The 24,723-nt window shown below is 44.7% G+C and overlaps 1 protein-coding gene across 1 annotated transcript in view; it reads left to right on the top strand.

The window, feature by feature from the left end:
* Positions 1-17,696, top strand: part of ABLIM3 (actin binding LIM protein family member 3) — a 156,020-nt gene extending 138,324 nt beyond the window's left edge. The window contains exons 18-24 of the mRNA XM_082622791.1: positions 5,251-5,398; positions 6,546-6,575; positions 7,133-7,191; positions 9,155-9,215; positions 9,919-9,926; positions 10,465-10,545; positions 15,579-17,696. Coding sequence (XP_082478917.1) covers positions 5,251-5,398; positions 6,546-6,575; positions 7,133-7,191; positions 9,155-9,215; positions 9,919-9,926; positions 10,465-10,545; positions 15,579-15,692 — 501 coding nt within the window. The 3' untranslated portion in view covers positions 15,693-17,696. The remainder of the gene's footprint in view (positions 1-5,250; positions 5,399-6,545; positions 6,576-7,132; positions 7,192-9,154; positions 9,216-9,918; positions 9,927-10,464; positions 10,546-15,578) is intronic.
* The last annotated feature ends 7,027 nt before the right edge of the window (positions 17,697-24,723 follow it).

Raw genomic sequence — 24,723 nt, 5'->3', positions numbered from 1 at the left:
TCTACAGAGGAATGGATAAAGAAGATGTGGTACATATCTACAATGGAATATTAGCCATAAAAAAATGTAATAATGCCATTTGCAGCAACATGGATGGACCTAGAGATTATCATACTAAGTGAAGTAAGTCAGACAGAGAAATACAAATATCATATGATATCACTTATATGTGGAACCCAAAAAAATAATACAAATGAACTTATTTACCAAAGAGAGACAGACTCACAGCCTTTGAAAATAAACTTAGGTTACCAAAGGGGAAACGTGGGGGGTGGGGGGAACGGATAAATGAGGAGTTTGGAATTAACATATATACAGTAGTATATATAAAACAGATAATCAACAACGACCTACTGTATAGCACTGGGAATCTTCTCAATATTCTATAATAACCTCTCGGGAAAAGAATCTGAAAAAGAACAGATATATGTATAGGTATAACTGAATCATTTAGCTGTATACTTGAAACTAACACAACATTGTAAATCACATATACTCCAATATAAAATAAAAATTAAATTAAAAATAAATAGGAAAAACTCTAAAGTTTTAAGTTACCAAAAATCTGGAGAAACTGTTTTAAATCAATATACCCAAAGCATAATTATTCCTAAAGGGTTCACCTGAAAACTCTTATTTTCCTTTATAATTTATGAAAATATCATCATACCAAGTTAATTTTTTTGCTGACAAACTCTGCAACAGAAATAACATGAACTTATTAACCTTCAGTGAACCTTGGTACACTGAAGGTGTACCAAGTAAGATATGTCTGTATTGACTGATTAAACCAGCAGGCTGAAGCTAGCTTTAATACCAGATATTAATTTAATATTGAATATTTCCTAGATACATGAACCTGAAATTCATTCTGGCCAGTTTCTTTTATGTTTAGAAGTATTTAATTTGTAAGCACTTACTTTTAAGTCAATTAAATGGAACTCTTTTATAAATTTAATTTTAACAGTATTTTCCGGAGGTAGAGACATCTCATATGTATAATGTGTACACAGACATATAAACAGACCTAACTAGAGATCTCATAGCTTCACCTTAAAAACTTAGTTATGAATCAGGTATTACAGTATAAACTTACTAGTTTATAAATAACAGTTGGAATAAGTTAAATTTGCTTGCTCAGATGACTAAGGCTTTGCTATTTGTGGAAAAGACTTTTAAGATTTGTATTTATCCTTGATAAACCCTTAAGGAGGCTATGAATTAGATTTGGGGTGAGGGAGCCTTTCCAGCAGTTTGAGTTTAAAAGGACTTTTTTGCTTTTTTTTTTCCTCCTTGGTTTCAGGTTTTACCTGATTGAGCTAATTAGGCTCAGTCTCAGATCAATGTGGGCTGTATTTACATTTCTTATTTGTAGAGATTTGCAAAACAAAGACAGTTGCTTTTCATTCTCAAAAAAACTGGTCTGCTGCCTAAATGATATTAAAAGACTGACTTGCCCAACTGTACTTTGTTTAATTTGCTTTTTTATATCAGTGAGAAGATTTCTGGCTAAGCCAAAATTCAAGAGTTCTGTGTTCTAGAATTTTAGGGTTTAATTTATCATGCTTTCAAAAGCTTGCATAAGGCATTCAACAAAGGTCCTTTTTCTGAGTGCACAGGTGAGACCCAGAGCAAAATCTCTATTATTATTTTTATTAGCCCCTGAATATTGCTCCCAGTTTTTACATCATATTATACAGGCTCAGGTAACCCTACTGGTTTCCTTTTGTATGTTTAGTAATATTTCCTGAGGGGCAGATTCATACGCCCTGTCTTATGAAGCATTCCCCAGTGAAACATGTATATCACACAATATAATTAAACAAAAGAAAAATAACCATCTTACATAAAGCCCATTTAGGTATACCAATTTTATAAACTTTCATCTCAATTCTATCAACTTTTATACCTTTACCTTTATCTTCTATTAGGACTGAATCATCAAGCCTTGGTCTTTCAAGGAGTCCTAGAAGCTTTCCTTTCTTTTTATCCTCTGACTCTTTTATCTATTTTTAATAAAAGGCTCTAGGGTCCCCAGTGAGGGGTTGAGCCAAGGGACTCAGGCCCTTTTGTCAATCTTTTACTTGATTAATCGGCCTAACTGTTGCCCCAAGTAATTGTTGGCCAGGTATCTCAGTGTAATTTACTTCCAGCCATTTAAATATATATGTATATTTTAAAATATTTATTTATTTATTTTGCCTGCGCCAGGTTTTAGTTGTGGCATGTGGGCTTCTTAGTTGCAGCATACGGACTCTTAGTTGTGGCATGCATGTGGGATTTAGTTCCCCAACCAGGGATCGAACCTGGGCCCCCTGCATTGGGAACACGGAGTCTTACCCACTGGACCACCAGGGAAGTCCCTAAATATATATATTTTTTAAAGTGGGGTAAATAGAGTGGACTTGTTTGGGGCCCTTTAATGTTGGGGACCTACAGGGGGCCCCTTTGTTCCATCCAGCCGTACGTGATGTTGTATCAAACCTTTGTTTTAATCCCATTATCATCCGTTTTATTTATCCCATTTTTAAATAATCATCTAAAGATTTCTTTATCCTTTTGGGATAAGTCCCTTTAAAATTTCCACCTTTTTTGGGAAGAAGTCTCTAAACTTTCTCTTCAGTTTACTTCCCTGTTAATCAACCTAATTAACGTTAATTATCCTAATGTTTTTATTAGCATCTGTAAGACTCACTGAGGGGAAGCAGAGACCACAAATAAGGCTTCCCAAACCAGTTTTTTGTTGTTGTTGTTTTCAATTAAGGGAGTTCTTAGGTTAACCATATATATGTTTTCCACCTTCTAAGTCTTTTTCTTATAAGTACCAGTAACACAGCTCTTTTAAAATTTACCAATTTAAAGTTTCTCCAATATAAAGGATCCATCATCTGGCCATTAACAAGATGTATCTTATTGATGCAAACCAATAAGACACCAGAGAAGTCCCCACAACAGAGTGTGAAGATGTAGCCTTCACAAAATCTAGAAAGTTTACTCCCCAAAATAGCCTAAGAAAGTAAAGGCCTTCACTGCACAGGCCGATGCAAGGAAGGTTAAGAGGGCAAAAGCTCCTGAGAGTTGGCACAGTCAGACAAAAGACTGCTCAGAATCCCAGTCTATTCGGTTGGTTGCCGAATTGCATACCATATGTGTACCTTCCAGATGGCAAAGACCAAGTACTGAAAACACAGAAACAGACATATACACATACATACACACAAAATGCCTAAGAAAATCAGGTAGAACATTTACATCTCAAAGACACAGGGAGAGAAATGCAAGTTCCCCCTAGAAGGGCTTTTGTTTCTTTAAGGTCAGAATTCTGAAAAGATGTTTTATCAAGCAGGCTTTCTCTAACTTAACTGTGTATGCAATAGAAGAGCCCTATCTTAAGTCATTTTCAGGGTGAGATTTCCTTTAATTCCCAATTAAGTAAGTACTTGTAAGTGTATGTGTTGTACATATATCCGGCTGGGGTATTAGTTAGAAGCTGGTAATCTGTCGTTCCTTTTTCTTTTTGTTTTGAAAGCTTTGTTCCCAATTCCAGAGTGAGTTTGTGGAGATAAAATCACTAGTGATGATCGTGTGGTGAGCCAATGTGCTGTTGTGAGCTTAACTCCTCTAGATTTTACCCTAGATTCATTTTAGCCCTTTTATGAGTCTTGGTTTCTCCCTTCAGTAGCCTACAACCACTGTGGGTACTTGGATTATGGAGTGGCCAGCTCTTATGCATGTCCCTGGCAGGCAAGTGTTTAATTAAAAAAGTGGGTTTCCCTTTAGGGACAGCTGCACAGTATAAGGACTTGCCTCTACCACTCCCACAACTTTCTCAGTTGCCTGAGGAAGCTGTTGCCAGCCAGGAGGTGATGTTCCTTCTGAGCTGAAAGCTCTCATGAGATATCTTCACTTTTATTTTGACAAACCCTATTAAAGTAGCCAATTCAAGGAAAAACGACAGGCCAGTCTTCCACCTAATTACCCAGTCCAACCTTACTCAGTGTGTTTCAACTAAGCATAACCCAGGTACCTCTTCTTGAAACTAAGTTTCAAGGATAACCTACTACTCTTCCAGTGAGGAGTTTAACATCACTGAATAAAACTTAGGATCATCAGCCAATAACAGGAGATCTGAGAATCAGGAGAGACTCACCCAAATTCATCTGGACTCTCTGAGGTGGCAGATGGGCCCAAGAATCCTCTGCTGGTACCTAGGCTCTGGATCCTTGGAGAGTTCAGGCAAAGGAGAAAAGTCTGCTCTGGGTCCCTTTGTAGCTGTCAAAACTGTTGACTGCATAACCTAAAAGTTGAGAATTATGTTTTATTCAGCAGACATACTAAGGACCTAAGCCCGGGAGACAGCCTCTCAGATAGCTCTGAGGGACAGTTCTGAAGAGGTAAGGGATGAACCAGGATATAAAGGAATTTTTGCAAAAACAAACAAAACAAAACAAAGCAGATAGTCAAACGTCAAAAGACTAATTAAAGAAAAAAACAGACATCTCATGTTAATGAATTTATCCCTTTTCTGTGTATGGGAAGATGCACTGAAATCATTCCTTTGATATGCACCTTAACTATCTAGGCCCAGTATCCTGTTTTACTCCATTCTGAATCCTCTCAGGGTATACTGTTGGTGGTGGCTGCAGAGGTTGTTGGCTGGATGGCTGCAACATCCTTTGTTTACTGACCCATGTTAGGTGACATTCTTTGTTCACAGACCCATCAGCAGTTCCACTCCTAGGTATATACCCAGAAGAACTGAAAACTGGTACTCAAACGAATACGTGTACACGCAGGTTCCTAGCAGTACTACTCACAAGAGCCGAAAGATGGAAGCAGCCCAAATGTCCATCAACTCACAAATGAATAAACAAAATGTGGCATATCCATATGACAGACTATTATTCAGCTATAAAAAGGAATGAAGCGCTAATACATGCTACAATGTGTATGAACCTTGAAAACATTATGCCTAGTGAAAGAAGCCACACACACAAAAGCCCACATATTGTATATGGGCTCTGGTACCTACCACCAGAGCCCCACCCTGACCACGGGACTACTTGTGGAAGAGACATGAAGTCCCACAAAGGAAAATACGGGTGCTGCAAGGAAAGAGGGACACTGAAAAGGCAAAAAGTGCCAGAGGTTCACTATAGAGAATCTGGTCCCTCAGCCTTTCCTAAGCCTGTTCCATCTCAGTGTTCTTTGCTTCCTTCTAACTTCATCTTGTTCCTCCCCCACCCCCAGCTCCAGAGTGGAATTGGCCGACTAATTCTGAAGGAAGAGATGAAAGCCCGGTCCAGTTCCTATGCGGATCCCTGGACCCCACCCCGGAGCTCCACCAGCAGCCGAGAGGCCCTGCACACAGCTGGCTATGATATGTCCCTAAATGGCTGTAAGCACTGCCCTGTAACCTGCCGGGGTGGGGGCACTCTCTTCCCCATCAGTTCTTCCATTAGTGAATCTAACCTTCTATGGCCTCACCAGGGTCTAGAATACAGACTAAATAAGACCATGCTCTGTCCTGAGCAGTCACTTCTGCTTCTTTGGGTCATCTGAAGCCATGACTTCCAATCAGTTTCCATGTAAAGAAAAAACTCTTCTAACAGTCTGAAGATAAAAGGGGATGCCTCTTGAGGCATCCTCCTCCTCCTCCATCCTGCCTCCTCTCTTACTTACCCTTGCGGGATTTCCTGCCAGGAAATCCTATCTCATGTCAATACGTGATGGATAATAAAAGGTACCATTTATTACAGTCCTGTGTGCTGGGCATTTATAGATACATTATCACCCTTGGTCCTCACAAAGACCCACAATGTAGAGGGATTATTATCACCCACTTTATAGATGAGAGGCCTGAGGTTAACCCTCTTGCCCAAGGTCAGAAAGCCAGTAAGTGACTGAGCCAGGATCAGGCCCAGCATAGAGTGACTTCAAGGCCATAAGCTTTTCCCTCTTTGCTGTACTGCACCTTGATTCTAGGTGAGCTCAAAGATGACAGTGGTGATGGTCGTGATGATGATAAAGCCAGTTTTATTGAGGGTTTGTATCTGTCAGGCACTGTGCTAAGCACCTTACTATACCGTGTCCTGTATTCTTCACAATAACCCTATAAAGGAGACACTATCCCTCCCATTTTACAGATAAGAAAACGAAGCATGATTTACTTCTCTGAAATTGGGTATCTATCTATTAATGGCCAAGCCAGGATGAACTGATGGGCTGTTTCCCTGTCTCACCACTGAGAGGCACTGTTTTCAACCCCTGGCTCTGTACACTGCACCAGTGCCGCTCAAAATTCAGCTCCATTCAATGGCATTTGTGCAACAAATATCACAGAGCACCTGCACTGTGCCAGGTGCTGGGCTACAAGCTGGGTGGGGGAGGGAGAATCGGGTGCAGGTGCAACAGTTACAAACTGACCAGTGGGAAAGGAGGTACTGAGGGAGGGCCATCCTCCCCGCTGGCCAGGGTGGCCCAGGTATGGGAGCCATTTCTGTCTGTCTCCTTGAACGCTGATCTCTGGCTTCCCTCTCTTGCAGCCCCTCGGTCCCACTACCTGGCTGACAGCGGTATGTTCTGCCTGCCCTTCCTTCAGCCCGTCATGTTCTGTGAGGGCCAGAGCTGAGTCAGCGGCAGGTCCCCCTTAGTTGTGATGACCATACAACGTGGATGTCCCAGCACAGTCCCCATCTGAAATAGTCCACCCCATGTGTTTGTCAGATAGTGGGTCTTAATCTTTGGTCCTGGAACCAGTGTTGCCATGCCCAACAGCTCCCAGAGAGAAAGAAAGAGCACACACCTCTTCCACCCACGTGGGAGCCTGCCTGTCTGAGTTCCAGCTCGACTCCAATTCCAGGACACATGGGTCCATCATAGGAGGATAGATGTGTGCAGGTTAACACCAGAAGACTCTGTGAGTGGGTACTTGGAGTGGGCCTAGAATTCTGCCAGGGTGAGGCACCCCTAAGACTGTTAGTTGTAAACCTGGAGAGCAGTGGAAGGAGCTGGTGGTCCCTGTCTGTCCCCCTTCCCACGAGTAACGTTGGCCATTTGCAGCCAGATGACCTCAGGGGGAGGAAACCCTGACTTGGGGCTCCTGGTAATTGTCTTGGCTCCTTCTTTTCAGACCCCCTCATCTCCAAATCTGCCTCCCTGCCTGCCTACAGAAGAAACGGGCTACACAGGGTAAGAGAGGCTGCTCCAGGGACATTATCCCCAAGAGGTTCACAATTCCTGTGTTAGCTCAGGAGTGATGACTTACAGGTGAAACCTGGACAGAGGCCTTGGGGCTAGAGGTGCATTAACAAAAGAGCCCCCTGTGAGAGGGGCTGGGAGCACCTAGTACTTATGGCACAATTACTCCATGCTGAGCACTTTACAAGCACTCACTCATTATAACCCAGCAAGGTAGTTACTATTTTTAATAACTCTATTTTGTGGATGAAAATGGAGGCACAGAGGGGCTCAGTGACCTGCTTGAGCTCTCATTCCTAGTAAGTGCTGAGCCAGGATTCGAGCCTGGGCCAGCTGCCCCTGACAGCCCACACCTGACTGCTGGGTTCCACTCACCCATTGTGGCTTGGAGCCTTCTGAGCTCTTAGATGTCCTGCAGCGTAAAACCTTCATGGAAGCTGTGAGGTGGTTTAAGGACTAAAAAGGGGATGAAAAATATGTCTTGTTGGCAAAAGGAGAGGCTCTGTGACTAGACAAGTGATGGGGAAAAGGGCAAGGACACTGAGATAGACATTTATTTACTGAGCACCTACTAAGTGTCAGGCACTGTTCTGGGTGCTGGAGGTCCTGCAGTGAATAAATTCACTGCTCCTGTGGAGATCACATTCTAGGTGGGGAGACAGACAACCAATAAGTGCATATGTGACTTGAAGTCAGCAGTCATAAGTGCTCAGATGGAAGACAAAGCAAGGAGGCAAAGAGAGAAGGTCAGAGAGTGAATTTAAACAAAGGCCTGAGTGCAGGGAGGGACCTCAACTCTCCAAGACCAGCAAGAGCCACCCTAATAAAGGGAAGCACAGTGTCAGAGTCCCTGGGTGGGGAGGATGCATGGCTGGGATGGAGTGAGCATGGAGATGAAGCCAGACAGAGATGTCATTAGGGCCCTATGTGCTGGTAAGGACTCAGAAGGGTTCCGGTAGGTGTGCTGCACCATCCAACTCAGATTTTTTTTTTTTTTTTGCGGGACGTGGGCCTCTCACTGCTGTGGCCTCTCCCGTTGCGGAGCACAGGCTCCGGAAGCGCAGGCTCAGCGGCCATGGCTCACGGGCCCAGCCGCTCCGTGGCATGTGGGATCTTCCTGGACCGGGGCACAAACCCGTGTCCCCTGCAACGGCAGGCGGACTCTCAACCACTGCGCCACCAGGGAAGCCCCCAACTCAGATTTTTAATGGGATCCCTCTTGTGTAGAGAAGTGCAGAGGGACAGAAGTGGTAGACTTGTTAAGAGACAATTTTAGGGTTAAGCACACAAAAGGGATCAGAGGTCCATAGTAGAGCCACGGCTGGTGTTGGGGCCCCACCCCCTCCAAGCGGGGAAGAGACAGACCCTGTCCTCAACATGCCCAAAGCCTAGACATTTGTTCATGAGCAGAGAGATGTTTATTGAAAGCCTTTTACGTATGCCAGGCACTGCTCTGAGTGCTTAGAATACCTCAGTGACCGAACAAAACAAAGACCCCTGCCCTTGGAGCTTATATTCTTATAGGGAGAAATAGAAAGCAAGCAGTAAATAGTACACAAGTCACCTTATACACAGTGTAGAAGGTAGTAAGTGCTATGGGAAAAAAGGGAGAAACTGAGCAGGATGAGGGAGGTTGGGAGTTGGGGAAGGGGCGATTTGCAATTTTAGATAGAGTTGTCAGGGCAGATCTCATAGAAAAAATGATATTTGAGTAATGAAAGAAAGCATGAGCTGTAATTCACTAATAAATGAATATTTACTGAGTGCCTACAATGTGCCAGGCCTAGGCACTAGGCATATGGCAGTGAAGTAAATCACTCCACCTTGAGACCAAGGCTTCTGAGAGGGCCCCGTGTCCCACCAGCCCCAGTGCATTTTCTGGAGATGGGTGAGTACTTCAGGGAGGCAGAGGTGAGCATGCCTCAGGCCAGCCCTGGTTCTGTCTCCCCTGCAGACACCCAGCGCAGACCTATTCCATTACGACAGCATGAATGCTGTCAACTGGGGCATGCGAGGTGAGTGCCGACCTCTCCTGGGACTTCACAGGGACCTCATTATAATGTACTGCTCATAATAGCCCGTTTGACAAACGATTCTGGCCTCACACTGGGCTCTGTGCAAACCCCGAGTTCTCTTTCACTTCCCATTCCCTCCCTTTTCCCCTGCTCTTCTCTCATCCTCTCAAGTCCCTGGCCTTGGGTGATCTCCAGGCCATCTGTCCCATCTGGATTCCCAGAGCCATCACAGAGTGCTTGCTGTTCTCCCAGTACTGCTGAGCTACAGTTGCCTGCCAGCCCCGGGTGGAGGGAAATACTCAGAGCCAAATGCACATTGTTCCCAGAAAAAATTCCATGAGCCTCATGCTCTCTTCCAGTGATGCTCTCCCACCAGCCTCTTCCAGCTCCTACAAGCAGGCTCAGGCAGGAAGGCAGGCCCACATCAAACCCTGGAGGATTCCCCCCCAGAAGATGAAGGATCTCACCCATGTGCTTCATGGTCCCAGACTCTTCTTATTTCTATTCTAAATATCTCAAACATCATTTTCCCCCTAAAAACCTATCTCTGGATTAGCCCAACCCCTTTCTCCATTGTGTTCAAACCATCCTTGATTTGGGATGAATTCAATCAGGACAGTGTCTCTATGACAGAGGCCAGTGTAGTGATGCAAAGCAAAGACTGATGGTTTCTACTTTGTGTGTGTCTCTTTTCTCTCTACAGAGTACAAGGTAAAGATACACAGACCCTGGGGGTCTCCGGGACCCTGCATGTTGCTACACTGGGGACCAGCAGGAAGATGACAGCACTGTCTATGCAGGGAAGGGAACATCGATAAATAACCCCAAGGGTCCTCTCAAGACTAGCATTTCCAGTCCCTCCTTGGCCCAGTTTCCCTGAATCCTGCCCTACATCTCTTGCCTCCTGAAACCAGACAGTTCCCCCGGGCCTCAGAGACTCTCTAGAGGCTTGCCAATCACAGATATGAGACATTTACACTCAGGAGCCCTTGTGCTCACATTAAAGCCAAATGCAACCAAGCTCATCCCTGGCAGTATTCAAGGACTCCAGGGCCTTGCCTTTTGGGAGAAGGTGCCTTGAGGCTGCCAGGAAACCCGAAAGAGGACATACGCAGCCCTTCCTCCAGACTTTAATTTCTGGCTCTTTCTGGACAGAGGAAGGAGCCCCAGCCAGACACAAAATATGTCTGAAGGGACAAGCCCACCACCCTCACCCAACCTACAAATATCCCCCCTCCTCTCTTCTTAGATCTACCCTTATGAACTGCTCCTGGTGACCACAAGAGGGAGAAACCGACTGCCCAAGGATGTGGATCGGACGCGTTTAGAGGTATGTATAGAAAACTGAGCAGGAGCCTTTGGGTTTGAAATGATTCCAGAAATTGCCTGGTCTAACCCAGCTTGGGAGGAGCAGGCAGAATGAATGGCGTAAAGGTCACACAGCTGGTTAAAAAAGCAGAGACTCCAACCTGGTTTCCTTAGCCCAAGACTGTTCCTTGCTGTTCTATGCAGCCTCCTCAATTCAGTTAGCATCTGTGGTGCACAGCTACAGCATGTCTCCAAGTGGGGCTGATGCTTCTGCAGACATAAGAGAAGAACTAGATTTGGTTCCTGCCCTCCAAGAGCCTGCAGTCTGTTCGATAAGAAGAAACACAGCACTGGTGTTATGCAGGATTGTATAGAAAACCAGTGCCTGTGACGGGGAAGGATGGGGGACAGCTCTGTGCAGAGGGTAAACATATAAGCAAGTCTCAAGCAAGACTCTCTGGGTTCCAACCCTGATGCTGCCATGCCGAACTGGACAGCTTGGCCACATGACCACCTCTCCAAACCGTAGTTTTCTCCTGTGTAAAATGGGGTGACTGTCATGCTTCCCTCAGGTTGCCAAATGACATACATGAGACAATACACATAGAGCCCTTCACACAGAATCTGGCAGTGTACTGAGCAGAAAATTCTTCATTAAGTGTTTCATTGCTGTTACTCAGAGAAGACCACTAAGGCTGGGTGGGGTGACACAGGCTTCCAGGAAGAGGAAGGATTTGGATGGACTTTTGGAGGTGGACAGGTTTAGATGGATGGAGAGGCAGGAGAGCAACATGAGCAGTGGGAACAGCATAAATAAGGCGCAGACATGGCCTGACCATGGCACTGGGCTCTCAAGCCATCCAGTCCACTTGGCATGGAGTCCCGGTCCCTGGTTACATTAGTTCCAGGAGCACACGCTGCCCTTTTCACCCCAGTGCCTCTCCCTGGAACACCCTTTCCATCTTGCCAGCCTCCTCACTCATCAGGGCCTCATTCTAGTGATGCCTGTGCCCCAAAGCCTCCCCTAAGCCTCCTTCAGGACGTGTCGCTAACCTCTTCCTCCAGCCTCCCCAGCCCTGCGTCAAGAGCACAGATCCAATACCTCTCTTTCTCCTTTGCATCAGATCATCAAGCCACCCATTTCCTCTGCCTGACACATTGTCTGTCATCTACCACAGGGCCTGGACTAGGGGAGATGTCAGGAGATGTCTGTGGAATTGAATGCAGGCTTGTAAGAGAGGAGGCTCAGCACTTCTTGGGACCACCCCTGACCTGACGGCTGATGAATTTGCCCAGAGTAGAGGGTTGGAGCCGTAGGAGGGAGATGTGAGTGGGCCAGGAAGCTCTATGAGTCCTTTCAGCTCTGGCATGCTGGGGTAGCAGGGAAGGAAGCAGATGATTCTCCCCACATTTATAACAAGGGCTTCGTTTCACAGTCTAGCAGTGAGTGTCTGCCGGTGCTGAAGGGGACAGCTCCCACGGCGGCTCACTGGAGCCAGCCAGCACTTAGGGATGGAAATGTTCACGAACCTGGTTCGTAATGGAGGACCAACTGCTCTCCTACATCCTCCAGGACACCCAGAAGCTCAGACCAGGAAAACGCAACCTTCTCTAAGCATCAGAATCACTTAGGGAGCTTTTATAAAATACCAATACAGGGCCCCATCTGAGTCCAATTAAATCACAATCTGGGGAAGGAGCTCAGGCATCAGTATTTTTCAGAGGCTCCCAGGGATGTCTAATATATAGCCTGAGCTGAGACCACTGGGCTAGAGACACTGCCCTAGCCGTCTGCAGCAGTTCAGGAAGGGCATGGAAGAAGGAAACCCCTGACTCTCTCCTCAAGGAGCTCAGAGTATAGATACTTGTTCACTCAATAAACATTTATTGAAACCTATTATATACACCAGGTACTGTTCTAGGTGCCTACAACATATCAGTGAACACAACAAGGACCCCTGCCCTCTTGGGGCTGGTGTTCTCATGTGAGGAGACAGTAAATGACACAAGTAATAAATAAAGGATATAGTATGTTGGGCGGTAACCGGGCTGAGGGAAAGGGTAAGAGGAGAACACAGTGAGGCAGGGTTGGGAGTTGGAGGGGTGAGTTGCAGTTTTCAATAGGGTGGTCAGAGTAGATCTCATTGAAAACATGACATCTGAGCAAAGACTTCAAGTAGGTGAGGGAGTTAGCCATGCTTATATAGGAAGGAAGAGCATTCTGGGCCAAGGGAACAGCCGCTGCCAAGGCCCTGACGCAGGAGTGAGTCTGGTGTGTGGGAGGACGGCAGGAGGTGAGTGTGGCTGGGGCCACGTGAGCCCAGAAGAGAGGATGAGGAGGAGATGAAATCAAAGGAAACAGAGACCAGGCCATGCTATGTGACAGACACATGAAGAGATCACTGCACTAATGAGAGTGCCGGTGATTGAGTGCCAGCCACTGTGTCAAGCACGTGACCCGCATCATCTCAGTCACCCTCACAATATCCGTGAGGTAGGTAGGTACTGGGATGCTGCCGCTCTCAGAAGAGGACACTGAGGCTCAGTGAGGTTACCATGTCCAAGGTCACACACTCATATCTGCCTGGCTGTAAAGCCCCTGCACTTAACCTTTATGCTTTAAAATCTGCGGTGAATGTCAAATGGACAGGGCTGCCACTGTGTGCTCTGAGAACTCAGAGGAGAAAGGAGGCTCCACGTGGCCCTTAACAGGAGGAGAGAAGAAAAGCCTCAGACTCCTTCAGTGTGTCCTACAGTGTTTACTTGAATAGTTTAGTCTGCCATTCCTTTATATTGCGTCTTATTTTAAAAAAAAAAGATTTTTAAACACAGTGGAGAAAGCCAGCTAGAGAATCAATAGTAACCATCACTCCAACAACAACAAAAAGAACAAATGAGACAGTTTCCCTCCGTCTTTACTATGGACGGAGCAGAGAATGCTCTCATATCCACATATTTTTCAGCACTCGAGTGAAAGTAAAACAGATTTGGGCAAGTCAATAGCATGAACAAAAGAAGAGGGGCACTGTCTAGACTGGTGGAGTCTAACAACCAAATGTGTGGATGCTGTTTGAATCCTTATTCAAACAAACCAACTATAAAAAAACACTTTGAGACAATTAGGGGAATTTTATTGTAGACAGGTATTAGGTAACTCTGTGGAATTGTCATTTTTCCTTGCCCATGCTGTTGTGGTTATGTAAGAAAATACCCAGTATGTTTTGAGATGCAAACTGCTGTATGTAGGAGTGAACAGACAGTGTCTAAGGTTTGCTTTACGACACTTCAGCAAAGGAAACAGATGAAGCAAATGTGGTAAAACTCTTTGAATCTGGATGATGGGCATATGGGTGTGCATTGTGCTATTTTCTCTTTTTTGTGTATTTTTGAAATTTTTCATAAAAGACGTATTTATGAAATTCTTAATGGGATTGACCAAGAGGGGCAGTGAGAGTACACTGCATTTGGAATCAGAAGCCCTGGACTTTGGTCTCAGCTCTGCTGTTTACCTAGTCTCCTCCCCTCCCTCCCTCTTGGGCAAGTCAATTTCTCTGACTTGCTTTTCTCATCTTTCAGTTGGGTAGAAATAATTCCTGGTTTTCAGAAGAAAATCAGGTCAGAAGAATTAAAGGAGAAAAATGAGGGTGAATGTACATTTATGAACTACTGAGCATAATACAAACACAATACAAGGAATTGGTGGTAGTGTTAAATATTAAGTACTAAAAAATCAACTCAGAGTCATCGGCAGCCAATGATATCTAACAAAAGTATCAAAGTTACTTTTACCTAAAGTTCTGGAAATGTGGCGAAAACATTAATTCACAGGGACGATAGGCCAGAGAATTTTCTAATTGTTACGTGGCTGTATACATGATTCTCATTCAATCTCCTTCAATACTCAATTAGCTAATATAATTGCTACCAACAGCAAGTGAATGCAGGAAGTCTACAGGCAGGATATATGCCATCTATTTCTATCTTTAAACATAATTGTAAATTTTATTTTGAAAAATAAAATTTCAGACCTCCAGAAAAGTTGCAAGAATTGTAAAATGAGTATCCATCTACCCTCCACCTAAATGTACCAATTTTTCACATTTTGCCACATTTTAAGTGCCATATATTTCTTTTTTTTTTTTTTTTTTTCTTTTTTGCGGTACGTGGGCCTCTCACTGTTGTGGCCTCTCCTGTTGCGGAGCACAGGCTCCGGACGCACAGGCTCAGCGGCCATGGCTCATGGGCCTAGCTGCTCCTTGGCATGTGGGATCTTCCCGGACCGGGGTATGAACCCATGGTCCCCTGCATCGGCAGGCGGACTCTCAGCCACTGCGCCACCAGGGAAGCCCAGTGCCATATATTTCTAACTAGTGCCACATACTTCTAACTCTAAAAGCTTAGGATAATGTATCAACTTTCAAGGCTGATGAGAAGGGGCAGGAGAGAGGGCAGGCAGAAAGGGGTTAAAAAACCTGCCAAGGCATGCAGAACAATGTTTCATTATATGGCATACTTGTTTTCAAATAAGAAAGAGATGAAAGGACATTTCGGGGAGGGGGGGCGGGTTGGAGAAATCTGGACAGTAACTTTTTTTCATTGACTGGCCTAAGGAACAACCTTCCAGATCATTTGTAAACTAATTAGTAAGAGGAAATACGCCCTAAAATCTTGGGCATGCCTCCTTTTTCTTCCAAAGCAAAGAGTGATAACAATCCATACACACTCCTGGACACAATGCATGGAGCAGGAATTGCAGAAAGGAGAGGTCAACTGGGATGCATCGAGAGGCACTTAGGTGAAGCAGAAGTACCACCTGAGTCCTGGGCAGGGGACGCCTCTCCAGCCAGACCAGCTACAGAGTTCCCTCCCAGGAAACACCCACTCACACACTGATCCATTCAACAGATATTCATCATACACCTTCCATGGGTCAGACACTGCCAGGCACAGTGTACCCAGAGGAAACATACAGGAACCACTCCTGCCTCCACCTGCCCCCAGCCTGCACCTCACATCCTCAAGCTGTTCCCTCTGTCTCCTCCCACCTCTTTGCAGCGCCACCTGTCCCAGGAAGAGTTCTACCAAGTCTTCGGCATGACCATCTCCGAGTTTGACCGGCTGGCCCTCTGGAAGAGGAATGAACTGAAGAAGCAAGCCCGGCTGTTCTAGGCAGAAGCTCTATAAATATATATGCATTTATATAAAGATATATGTAAAATCTCTATACTGAAGCTCGGTATAATCCTCTCTTGTGTAATGGGACACACTGCCTGCCATGAGACTTGCTTTTCTGTATCGTCAGGCAAGCCCACATCTTCAAGATATTTTTATGCTCCTTCCTTTCTCTTTTCTAAGTGCAATGGGATTTGGGACGGGATTCGTGGGGACTCCCATCCTTTTACTGGGAAGCCTTTTTATACTGAAACATCTCTCCTGACTTGAGTCCCCTAAGGTCCAACTCTCTTTGCTAAAGGAGGTGCCTGAAGGAGTCTCTCTTCTCTCTTCTCTCGGCTCTTTTCCCCAGTCTCCAGGGAGGATGCTGCAGTTTTCACACCTTATTGGCCCCAGAGGGGCCCTCTCGTGGGAGGATCCACAGCATTCTCCCCAAGTCACTGAGTACCTTTGAGAGCCCTGAAGAATTTTCTCATCACCCCCACTAGGACCTCAATGCTGTCTAGGGGTGATGCAGCTAGAAATGTGGGTTTAATGCCTACTCGTTACAGAAGTAAACAAGTGGATAGGGCCCTGGCCTCTCCTCTCCTCTTCAATCCTCCTCCTATCCTTGATCCTCACCTCTCACTAGTCCAAATCTACGCCTCATGGTAGGAAAAGAAAAAGCACTTCCCTTCCCTGCACTATTACTTCCAATGGCCCCCTGCCTGGCCCCTATGTGGAGAACCAGAGGGAGGGAGTGGGAGCTGGAAGCAGGAGACAGAGCAGAGCACTCGTTAGCACTGGAGCTGCAGGACCTCTTGGGACCCTCCCTCATTGCTCCCAGAACCTCCTGACCCTTTCCCCTTTGGAGGAGAGGCCCATTATTGAAGCCTGTATTTTTCAGCCTTACTACAATCTATGTGCCTGACAACTCACCACAGGGCTAATGTTCCCACCACAGCTCCAACCGAACAACTAGACAGACAACCTCTAACACTCCCCCCACCAAAGGTAATATAGGCCATGTCCTATAGAAAGTTTCCTGGCCCATGTCTCCTGGTCCCTGGGCTGGCAGAGCAACCCAACCAGACCCCCACCAGTCCTCGGCTTGCATTGCAAAGTTGGCCATGGTTCATGGGGGAAACTTTTGAAGAATGACTACTTACGAGATTCCAAAATGGAGCATTGGTCAACACCACTCATGGTCATACTGATTTCCCCAGTGGCTGCCTTTCCTGCCTCCTTGGCTTCTGGAACAGGGGTGAAAGCTTAACCTTCTCCCCATCCCAAACCTGCAACCACAAGTTGGTGATTTCTGGTGGGGTCTGTTCTTTCCTGGAGATGGCTGGAGTCAGACCACTGAGGTCGTGGAGGAAGGATGAAGAAGTGGAGATGGCAGTTATCACTCTCAAGAGGTTATGTGTGGTGGCAAATGTAGAACTGACTTCAACTCAACAAACCCTCACTGAGCACCTGCTGTATACTGAGCACCCGCTGTATACTGAGCACTGAATCGGGGAGGGAGATGGAAATACTGGGATGAGCAACATGGGGCCCGACTTCAGGGGCATGCCTACTAACGATGGGTACCGTAAGGCAGGTACTCAAACATGATGGATGTGAGGCAGAAAGTGACAGGAGACAGCACGAGAAAATGTGACATTACTAAGAAGGCATATGCAGCTGGTGCAGACCAAGGAAAGATTTCTGGAAGAGACTGCATTTGAGCGAAGTTCAGGAAGGATCTTTGTCAACTGGGAGGAGACTGTAACTTGAAAGGGTGAATGGATGAGGGGCCATAAGGGAGGTCTAATATGCTCTCATTTAAAATGTCAGCCCTCTCTGCATCTTTTCTTTTTGGCCAATGTCTTTCAACTGTCCTGACTCCTTTGGAAATGTCCCCAGCCAGACACAATAATTGAAACTGCCTCATTATCACTGGTTGAGAACTTGGCGAGATTGAAGGGCTTTTGTTATTGTTGGATTTTTTTTCCCATAAATGCACATAATTTCAACCCAGACTCGTGTCCTTCTGTTGTTTCTAGTGTGAGTGGAGATGAGTGACGTGGGGAGAGACTGAACCATGCACATTTTTCAAAATAAAAGTGTCAGAGAGCAGCCCTCCCTTGGCCTCAGTTTCTCCTTCTGTAATAAAGTTTGACCAGGTAAGCATTACCCAAATTGTTTCCTACAGAACACAGGGTCCTGCAGGATGGAAGAGGATGTTCCAATAACAAATAAGGTTTTATGGTCAGAAAATAAGACCCAGGTGAGCTGGCGACTTCCAAGAGGTAGTGAACCTGGAGGTGGGGAAGCATAGTGAGTGTCAGAGTACTCACGGTCAGTAAACCACCCAGCCTCTGCATTTGACCTCATCTGATTCAGTGTTGCAGTTATTTGACAAACACAAGAGGAGGGAGATCAAGAGTAGAAGGACATGGAACTCACCTCCCCATACACGCACATCAAAAATACATCTAAATGTGGAACAATTCTCACAGAAAACCGATTGAAAACTAGCAGAAGGTTTCTTATACAACCAAAGCTGCAAGTAAGATCCCCATGTAACCAGGTAGGACAAAAAAGAAAAATAAGGCATCAGGAAGGGACCAGCACCCCTGGGAGGGAGTTATGAAAGAAGAGAGGTCCGCTTACCCTGGGAACCCCCGTTGCCAGCTGGGAGGTCCGCCGGGACAGATAGGGAGCTGAAAGGGCCTGGTCTCTGCTCATGAGGAGTGTGTGTGTGCTGGCTTCCTAACAATCAGGGCAGAGAGAGACCAGCACTTGACGGCTGCCACGTCATCACACTTCTCAACCCAAAATGTGATCGAGGCAGGCCTGCTAATAGGCACAACAGCTAGGCACTGAAACTCGGCCTTCAGGAGAGGGACCCTGGGAGAGGACTCAGTCTAGCTGTGCAGAGGTAACCAGAAGGGCCTGGAGTGTGGTCTGGGCCACCACTGTTACCGCACGCCACAGGGGCACAGTCCACCATAGGAGCCCCAATATCAGCATGCGCAGGGCCGGGCATGGGTCTACCATAAGAGCCCCACTGTCAGCGTGCTCACGGAGGGATGCAGCTCCAGTGGTGGTGGACTTTGTGAGTCCACACATGACAGGAGTGGGGCTGACATCAGAGCCAATTATCAGGGCTCCCACAGCGGGGGCGGGTCCAAGAACGGGTCCAGCAACAATGGACCATGTTGGTGCGCACACCAGGTGGCACAGCCATTACAGAATCACACATCCCCTGCGACAGCCCCTGGGGAGGAGTATGCAGTAGTTCCTTTCCCAGCAGGAAAACTCCAGTCCTGTCTACTTCACACCACAACTTGGAGTCATATCTGGGGCGGACAAGCCCTGGGACAGCCCTATCACAGAGGCACCCCAGGTGCCAAGTGGCAGCACAACCACCTTGGTTCCTGCAGCCACAATGCCCCGGCCCCCAGTGCCTGCCTGACACGAGGTCTCGGACAAACTCTACGGAGAAAGGGACATAACCTTGGGCTGCTTCTGGGCAAAACCAGGGATGCCTGCACAGGTGGCGCAGAGGTTCTCTGTGACCACACGGGCCTCACTTGCTTCAGCACGCACCTCCTTGGGGACAGAGCACACACTTAAGGGCCATGCAACCTTACTAAACCCAACCCTTCAACAACTGGGGAGCATACCCCAGCCCTGACAGGGCTGTGACAGCCACAGGGGAAGGAGGAGGTCCCACCCAACTTCCAGTGCAGACTCTGGTTACCACAACACCAACTGCACCCCCGTCAAGGGGATAATTTCCACTCTGAGGAAAGACACGGCCGTCATCCAAACCAAAAATACTGGATCCACACAGTCTACACAGGGACACTCATACATTAAAAACAGCCCTTCAACGGGACTTCCCTGGCAGTCCAGCGGTTAAGACTCTGCCCTTCCACTGCAGGGGGTGTGGGTTCGATCCCTGGTTGGGGAACTAGGATCCCACATGCCACAGAGTGTGGCCAAACAAAAACAAAAACGAAAAACAGCCCTTCAAGACCACAGTAGATAAGTATTTCTCCTAAATTCATAGAAACAGAGAAATTTAAGTAAAATGAAAAAGCAGAGGAGCTACTCCAACTGAAAGAACAACAGAAATCCCCTGAAAGAACAAACAGTAAGACAGACCTCTCTAGTCTGCTAGGCACCAGGTTCAAAAAGGAGGTCATAAAAATGCTAAAGGAATTAAGAAAGATTATCAACAGAAATGCAGATCACTGTAACAAGGAACTAGAAACTATGAAGAGGAACCAATCAAAACTAGACAACTGAATTGCCAAGATAAAAACCAAGCTAAAATCAATGAATAAGACAAAGATACAACAAAAAAAGAAAATCACAGGCCAATATCACTGATGAACATAGACGCAAAATTCATTAATACAATACTAGCAAACCGAATCCAACAACACATTAAAAGGATCACACACCATGATCAAGTGGGATATGTCCCAGGCATGCAAAGATTCTTCAATATACGCAAATCAATCGGTGTGATCACCACATTAACAAACTGAAGAATTTAAAACCATATGATCAGGACTTCCCTGGTGGTCCAGTGGTTAAGAATCCGCCTCCCAATGCAGGGGACACGGGTTCGATCCCTGGTTGGGGAACTAAGGTCCCACATGCTTCAGGGCAACTAAGCCTGCACACTCTAGAGCCCAAGCGCCACAACTAGAGAGCCCATGTACTGCAACTACTGAGCCCACGCACTCTAGAGCCCACGTGCCACAACTAGACAGAAGCCTGCACACCGCAACGAAAGATCCCACATGCCACAATGAAGATCCTGTGTGCCGCAACTAAGACCTGACGCAGCCCCCAATAAATAAATAAATAAATAAATAAATATTTTTTAAAAATACCATATGGGGGACTTCCCTGGTGGGCCAGTAGTAAAGAATCCACCTTACGATGCAGGGGACATCGGTTCGATCCCTGGGTGGGGAACTAGGATCCCACATGCCTCAGGGCAACTAAGCCTGTGCACCACAACTACTGAGCTTGTGCACCTCAACGAGAGAGCCTACATGCCTCAACTAGAGAGCCTGCATGCCACAAACTGCAGAGCCACATGCTCTGGAACCCGTGCGCCACAACTAGAGAACAGAAAACTCACACACCACAACTAGAGAGAAGCCAAAGCGCCTCAGTGAAGAGCCCGTGCATTGCAACGAAAGATCTCACATGATGCAACGAAGATCCCGCGTGCCGCAACTAAGACCAAAAATGAATAAAATAAATAAATAAATATTTTAAAAAATATATGATCACCTCAAAAGATGCAGAAAAAGCTTTTGACAAAATTCAACACCGATTTATGATTAAAAACTCTCCAGAAAGTGGTCACAGAGGGAACCTACCTCACCATAATAAAGGCCATATATGATAAACCCACAGCAAACATCACCCTCAACAGTGAAAAACCGAAAGCATTTCCTCTAAGATCAGGAACAAGACAAGGATATCCACTCTCGCCACTTTTATTCAACATGGTTTTGGAAGTCCTAGTCACAGCAATCAGAGAAGAAAAAGAAATAAAATGAATCCAAATTGGAAAACAAGTAAAACTATCACTGTTTCCAGATGACATGATACTATACCTAGAAAACCCTAAAGATGCTACCAGAAAACTACTAAAGTAGCTCATCAATGAATTCAGTCAAGTTGCAGGATACAAAATTAATCCCCAGAAATCTCTTGCACTCCTATATACACTAACAACAAAAGATCAGAAAGTAGTTGTGGCATGGAGGCTCAGTAGTTGTGGCTTGTGGGCTCTAGCACACAGCTCTGTAGTTGTGGCGCACGGGCTTAGTTGCTCCACAGCATGTGGGATCTTCCCAGACCAGGGATCAAACCCGTCCCCTGCATTGGCAGGCGGATTCTTAACCGCTGTGCCACCAGGGAAGTCTGAGGTAGAACTTTTAGAATGTGTTTGAACTTATATGACTATTAGCCTAAAGCAAGTAGATACAGGAATGGGTTAACATACTTGAAAACCAGAGTAACCACAAGTCCAAAACATACAATAGATTCAAAAAAACCAAAACAAAAGGAACTCAAGCATAATACAAAAGTAAATCATCAAACCACAAAAGGAAAAACAAAAAAGGAGAAAGGAACAAAGAATTACCAAATCAACTGGAAAACAAGGTTTAAAATGGCAGTAAACACAAACTTATCAATAATTACTTTAAATTCTCATATCAGACAAAATAGACTTTAAAATAAAGACTATTACAAGAGACGAAGAAGGACACTACATAATGATCAAGGGATCAATCCAAGAAGAAGATATAACAATTGTAAATATTTATGCACCCAACATAGGAGCACCTCAACACATAAGGCAAATGCTAACAGCCATAAAAGGGGTAATCGACAGTAACACAATCATAGCAGGGGACTTCACACCCCACTTTCACCAATGGACAGATCATCCAAAATGAAAAAAACAAGGAAACACAAGCTTTAAATGATACATTAAAGAAGATGGACTTAATTGATATTTATAGGACATTCCATCCAAAAAAACAGAATACACTTTCTTCTCAAGTGCTCATGGAACATTCTCCAGGATAGATCATATCTTGGGTCACAAAGCAATTCCTGGTAAATTTAAGAATATTCAAATCGTATCAAGTATCTTTTCCGACCACAATGCTATCAGACTAGATATCAATTACAGGAAAAAATCTGTAAAAAATACAAACACATGGAGGCTAAACAACACACTACTTAATAACCAAGAGATCACTGAAGAAATCAAAGAGGAAATCAAAAAATACCTAGAGACAAATGACAATGAAAATACGACGACCCAAAACCTATGGGATGCAGCAAAAGAAGTTCTAAGAGGGAAGTTTATACCACTACAATCCTACCTCAAGAAATAAGAAATATATCAAATAAACAACCTAACCTTACACCTAAAGCAATTAGAGAAACAAGAAAAAAAAATCCTGAAAGTTAGCAGAAGGAAAGAAATCATAAAGATCAGATCAGAAGTAAATGAAAAAGAAATGAAGGAAACAATAGCAAAGATCAATAAAAACTAAAAGCTGGTTCTTTGAGAAGATAAACAAAATTGATAAGCCATTAGCCAGACGCATCAAGAAAAACAGGGAGAAGATTCAAATCAACAGAATTAGAAACGAAAAAGGAGAAGTAACAACTGACACTGCAGAAATACAAAGCATCATGAGACATTATTACAAGCAACTCTATGCCAATAAAATGGACAACCTGGAAGAAATGGACACATTCTTAGAAAAGCACAACCCTCCGAGACTGAACCAGGAAGAAACGGAAAATATAAACAGACCAATCACAAGTAATGAAATTGAGACTCTGATTAAAAATCTTCCAACAACCAAAAGCCCAGGACCAGATGGCTTCACAGGTGAATTCTATCAAACATTTAGAGAAGAGCCAACACCTATCCTTCTCAAACTCTTCCAAAATATAGCAGAGGGAGGAACACTCCCAAACTCATTCTATGAGGCTACCATCACCCTGATACCAACACCAGTCAAAGATGTCACAAAGAAAGAAAACTACAGGCCAATATCACTGATGAACATAGAGGCAAAAATCCTCAACAAAATACTAGCGAACAGAATCCAACGGCACATTAAAAGGATCATACACCATGATCAAGTGGGCCTTATCCCAGGAATGCAAGGATTCTTCAATATGCAAATCAATCAGTGTGATACACCATATTAACAAATTGAAGGAGAAAAACCATACGATCATCTCAATAGATGCAGAAAAAGCTTTTGACAAAATTCAACATCCATTTATGATAAAAACCCTCCAGAAAGTAGGGATAGAGCGAACATACCTCAACATAATAAAGGCCATATATGACAAACCCACAGCCAACACTGTTCTCAATGGTGAAAAACTGAAACTGTTTCCACTAAGATCAGGAACAAGACAAGGTTGCCCACTCTCACCACTAATATTCAACATAGTTTTGGAAGTTTTAGCCACAGCAATCAGAGAAGAAAAAGAAATAAAAGGAATTCAAGTCGGAAAAGAAGAAGTAAAGCTGTCACTATTTGCAGATGACATGATACTATACATAGAGAATCCTAAAGATGCTACCAGAAAACTACTAGAGCTAATCAATGAATTTGGTAAAGTTGCAGGATACAAAATTAATGCACAGAAATCTCTTGCATTCCTATACACTAATGATAAAAAATCTGAAAGAGAAATTAAGGAAACACTCCCATTTACCATTGCAACAAAAAGAATAAAATACTTAGGAATAAACCTACCTAAGGAGACCAAAGACCTGTATGCAGAAAACTATAACACACTGATGAAAGAAATTAAAGATGATACAAAGAGATGGAGAGATATACCATGTTCTTGGATTGGAAAAATCAACATTGTGAAAAGGACTATACTACCCAAAGCAATCTACAGATTCAGTGCAATCCCTATCAAATTACCAATGGCATTTTTCACAGAACTAGAACAAAAAATGTCACAATTTGTATGGAAACACTAAAGACCCCAAATAGCCAAAGCAATCTTGAAAAAGAAAAACACAGCTGGAGGAATCAGGCTCCCAGACTTCAGACTATACTACAAAGCTACAGTAATCAAGACGTATGGTACTGGCACAAAAACAGAAACATAGATCAAGGGAACAGGATAGAAAGCCCAGAGATAAACCCACACACATATGGTCACCTTATTTTTGATAAAGGAGGAAAGAATATACAATGGAGAAAAGACAGCCCCTTCAATAAGTGGTGCTGGGAAAACTGGACAGCTACATGTAAAAGAATGAAATTGGAACACTTCCTAACACCATACACAAAAATAAAATGGATTAAAGACCTAAATGTAAGGCCAGACACTATAAAACTCTTAGAGGAAAACATAGGCAGAACACTCTATGACATAAATCACAGCAAGATCCTTTTTGACCCACCTCCTAGAGAAATGGAAATAAAAACAAAAATAAACAAATGGGACCTAATGAAACTTAAAA

Source organism: Mesoplodon mirus (genome assembly GCF_964341445.2).
Source record: "Mesoplodon mirus genome assembly, chromosome: 5".
Lineage (NCBI taxonomy): Eukaryota > Metazoa > Chordata > Mammalia > Artiodactyla > Ziphiidae > Mesoplodon > Mesoplodon mirus.
Note: the sequence above shows the minus strand (reverse complement) of the source record. Positions and strands in the feature narration are given on the sequence as shown.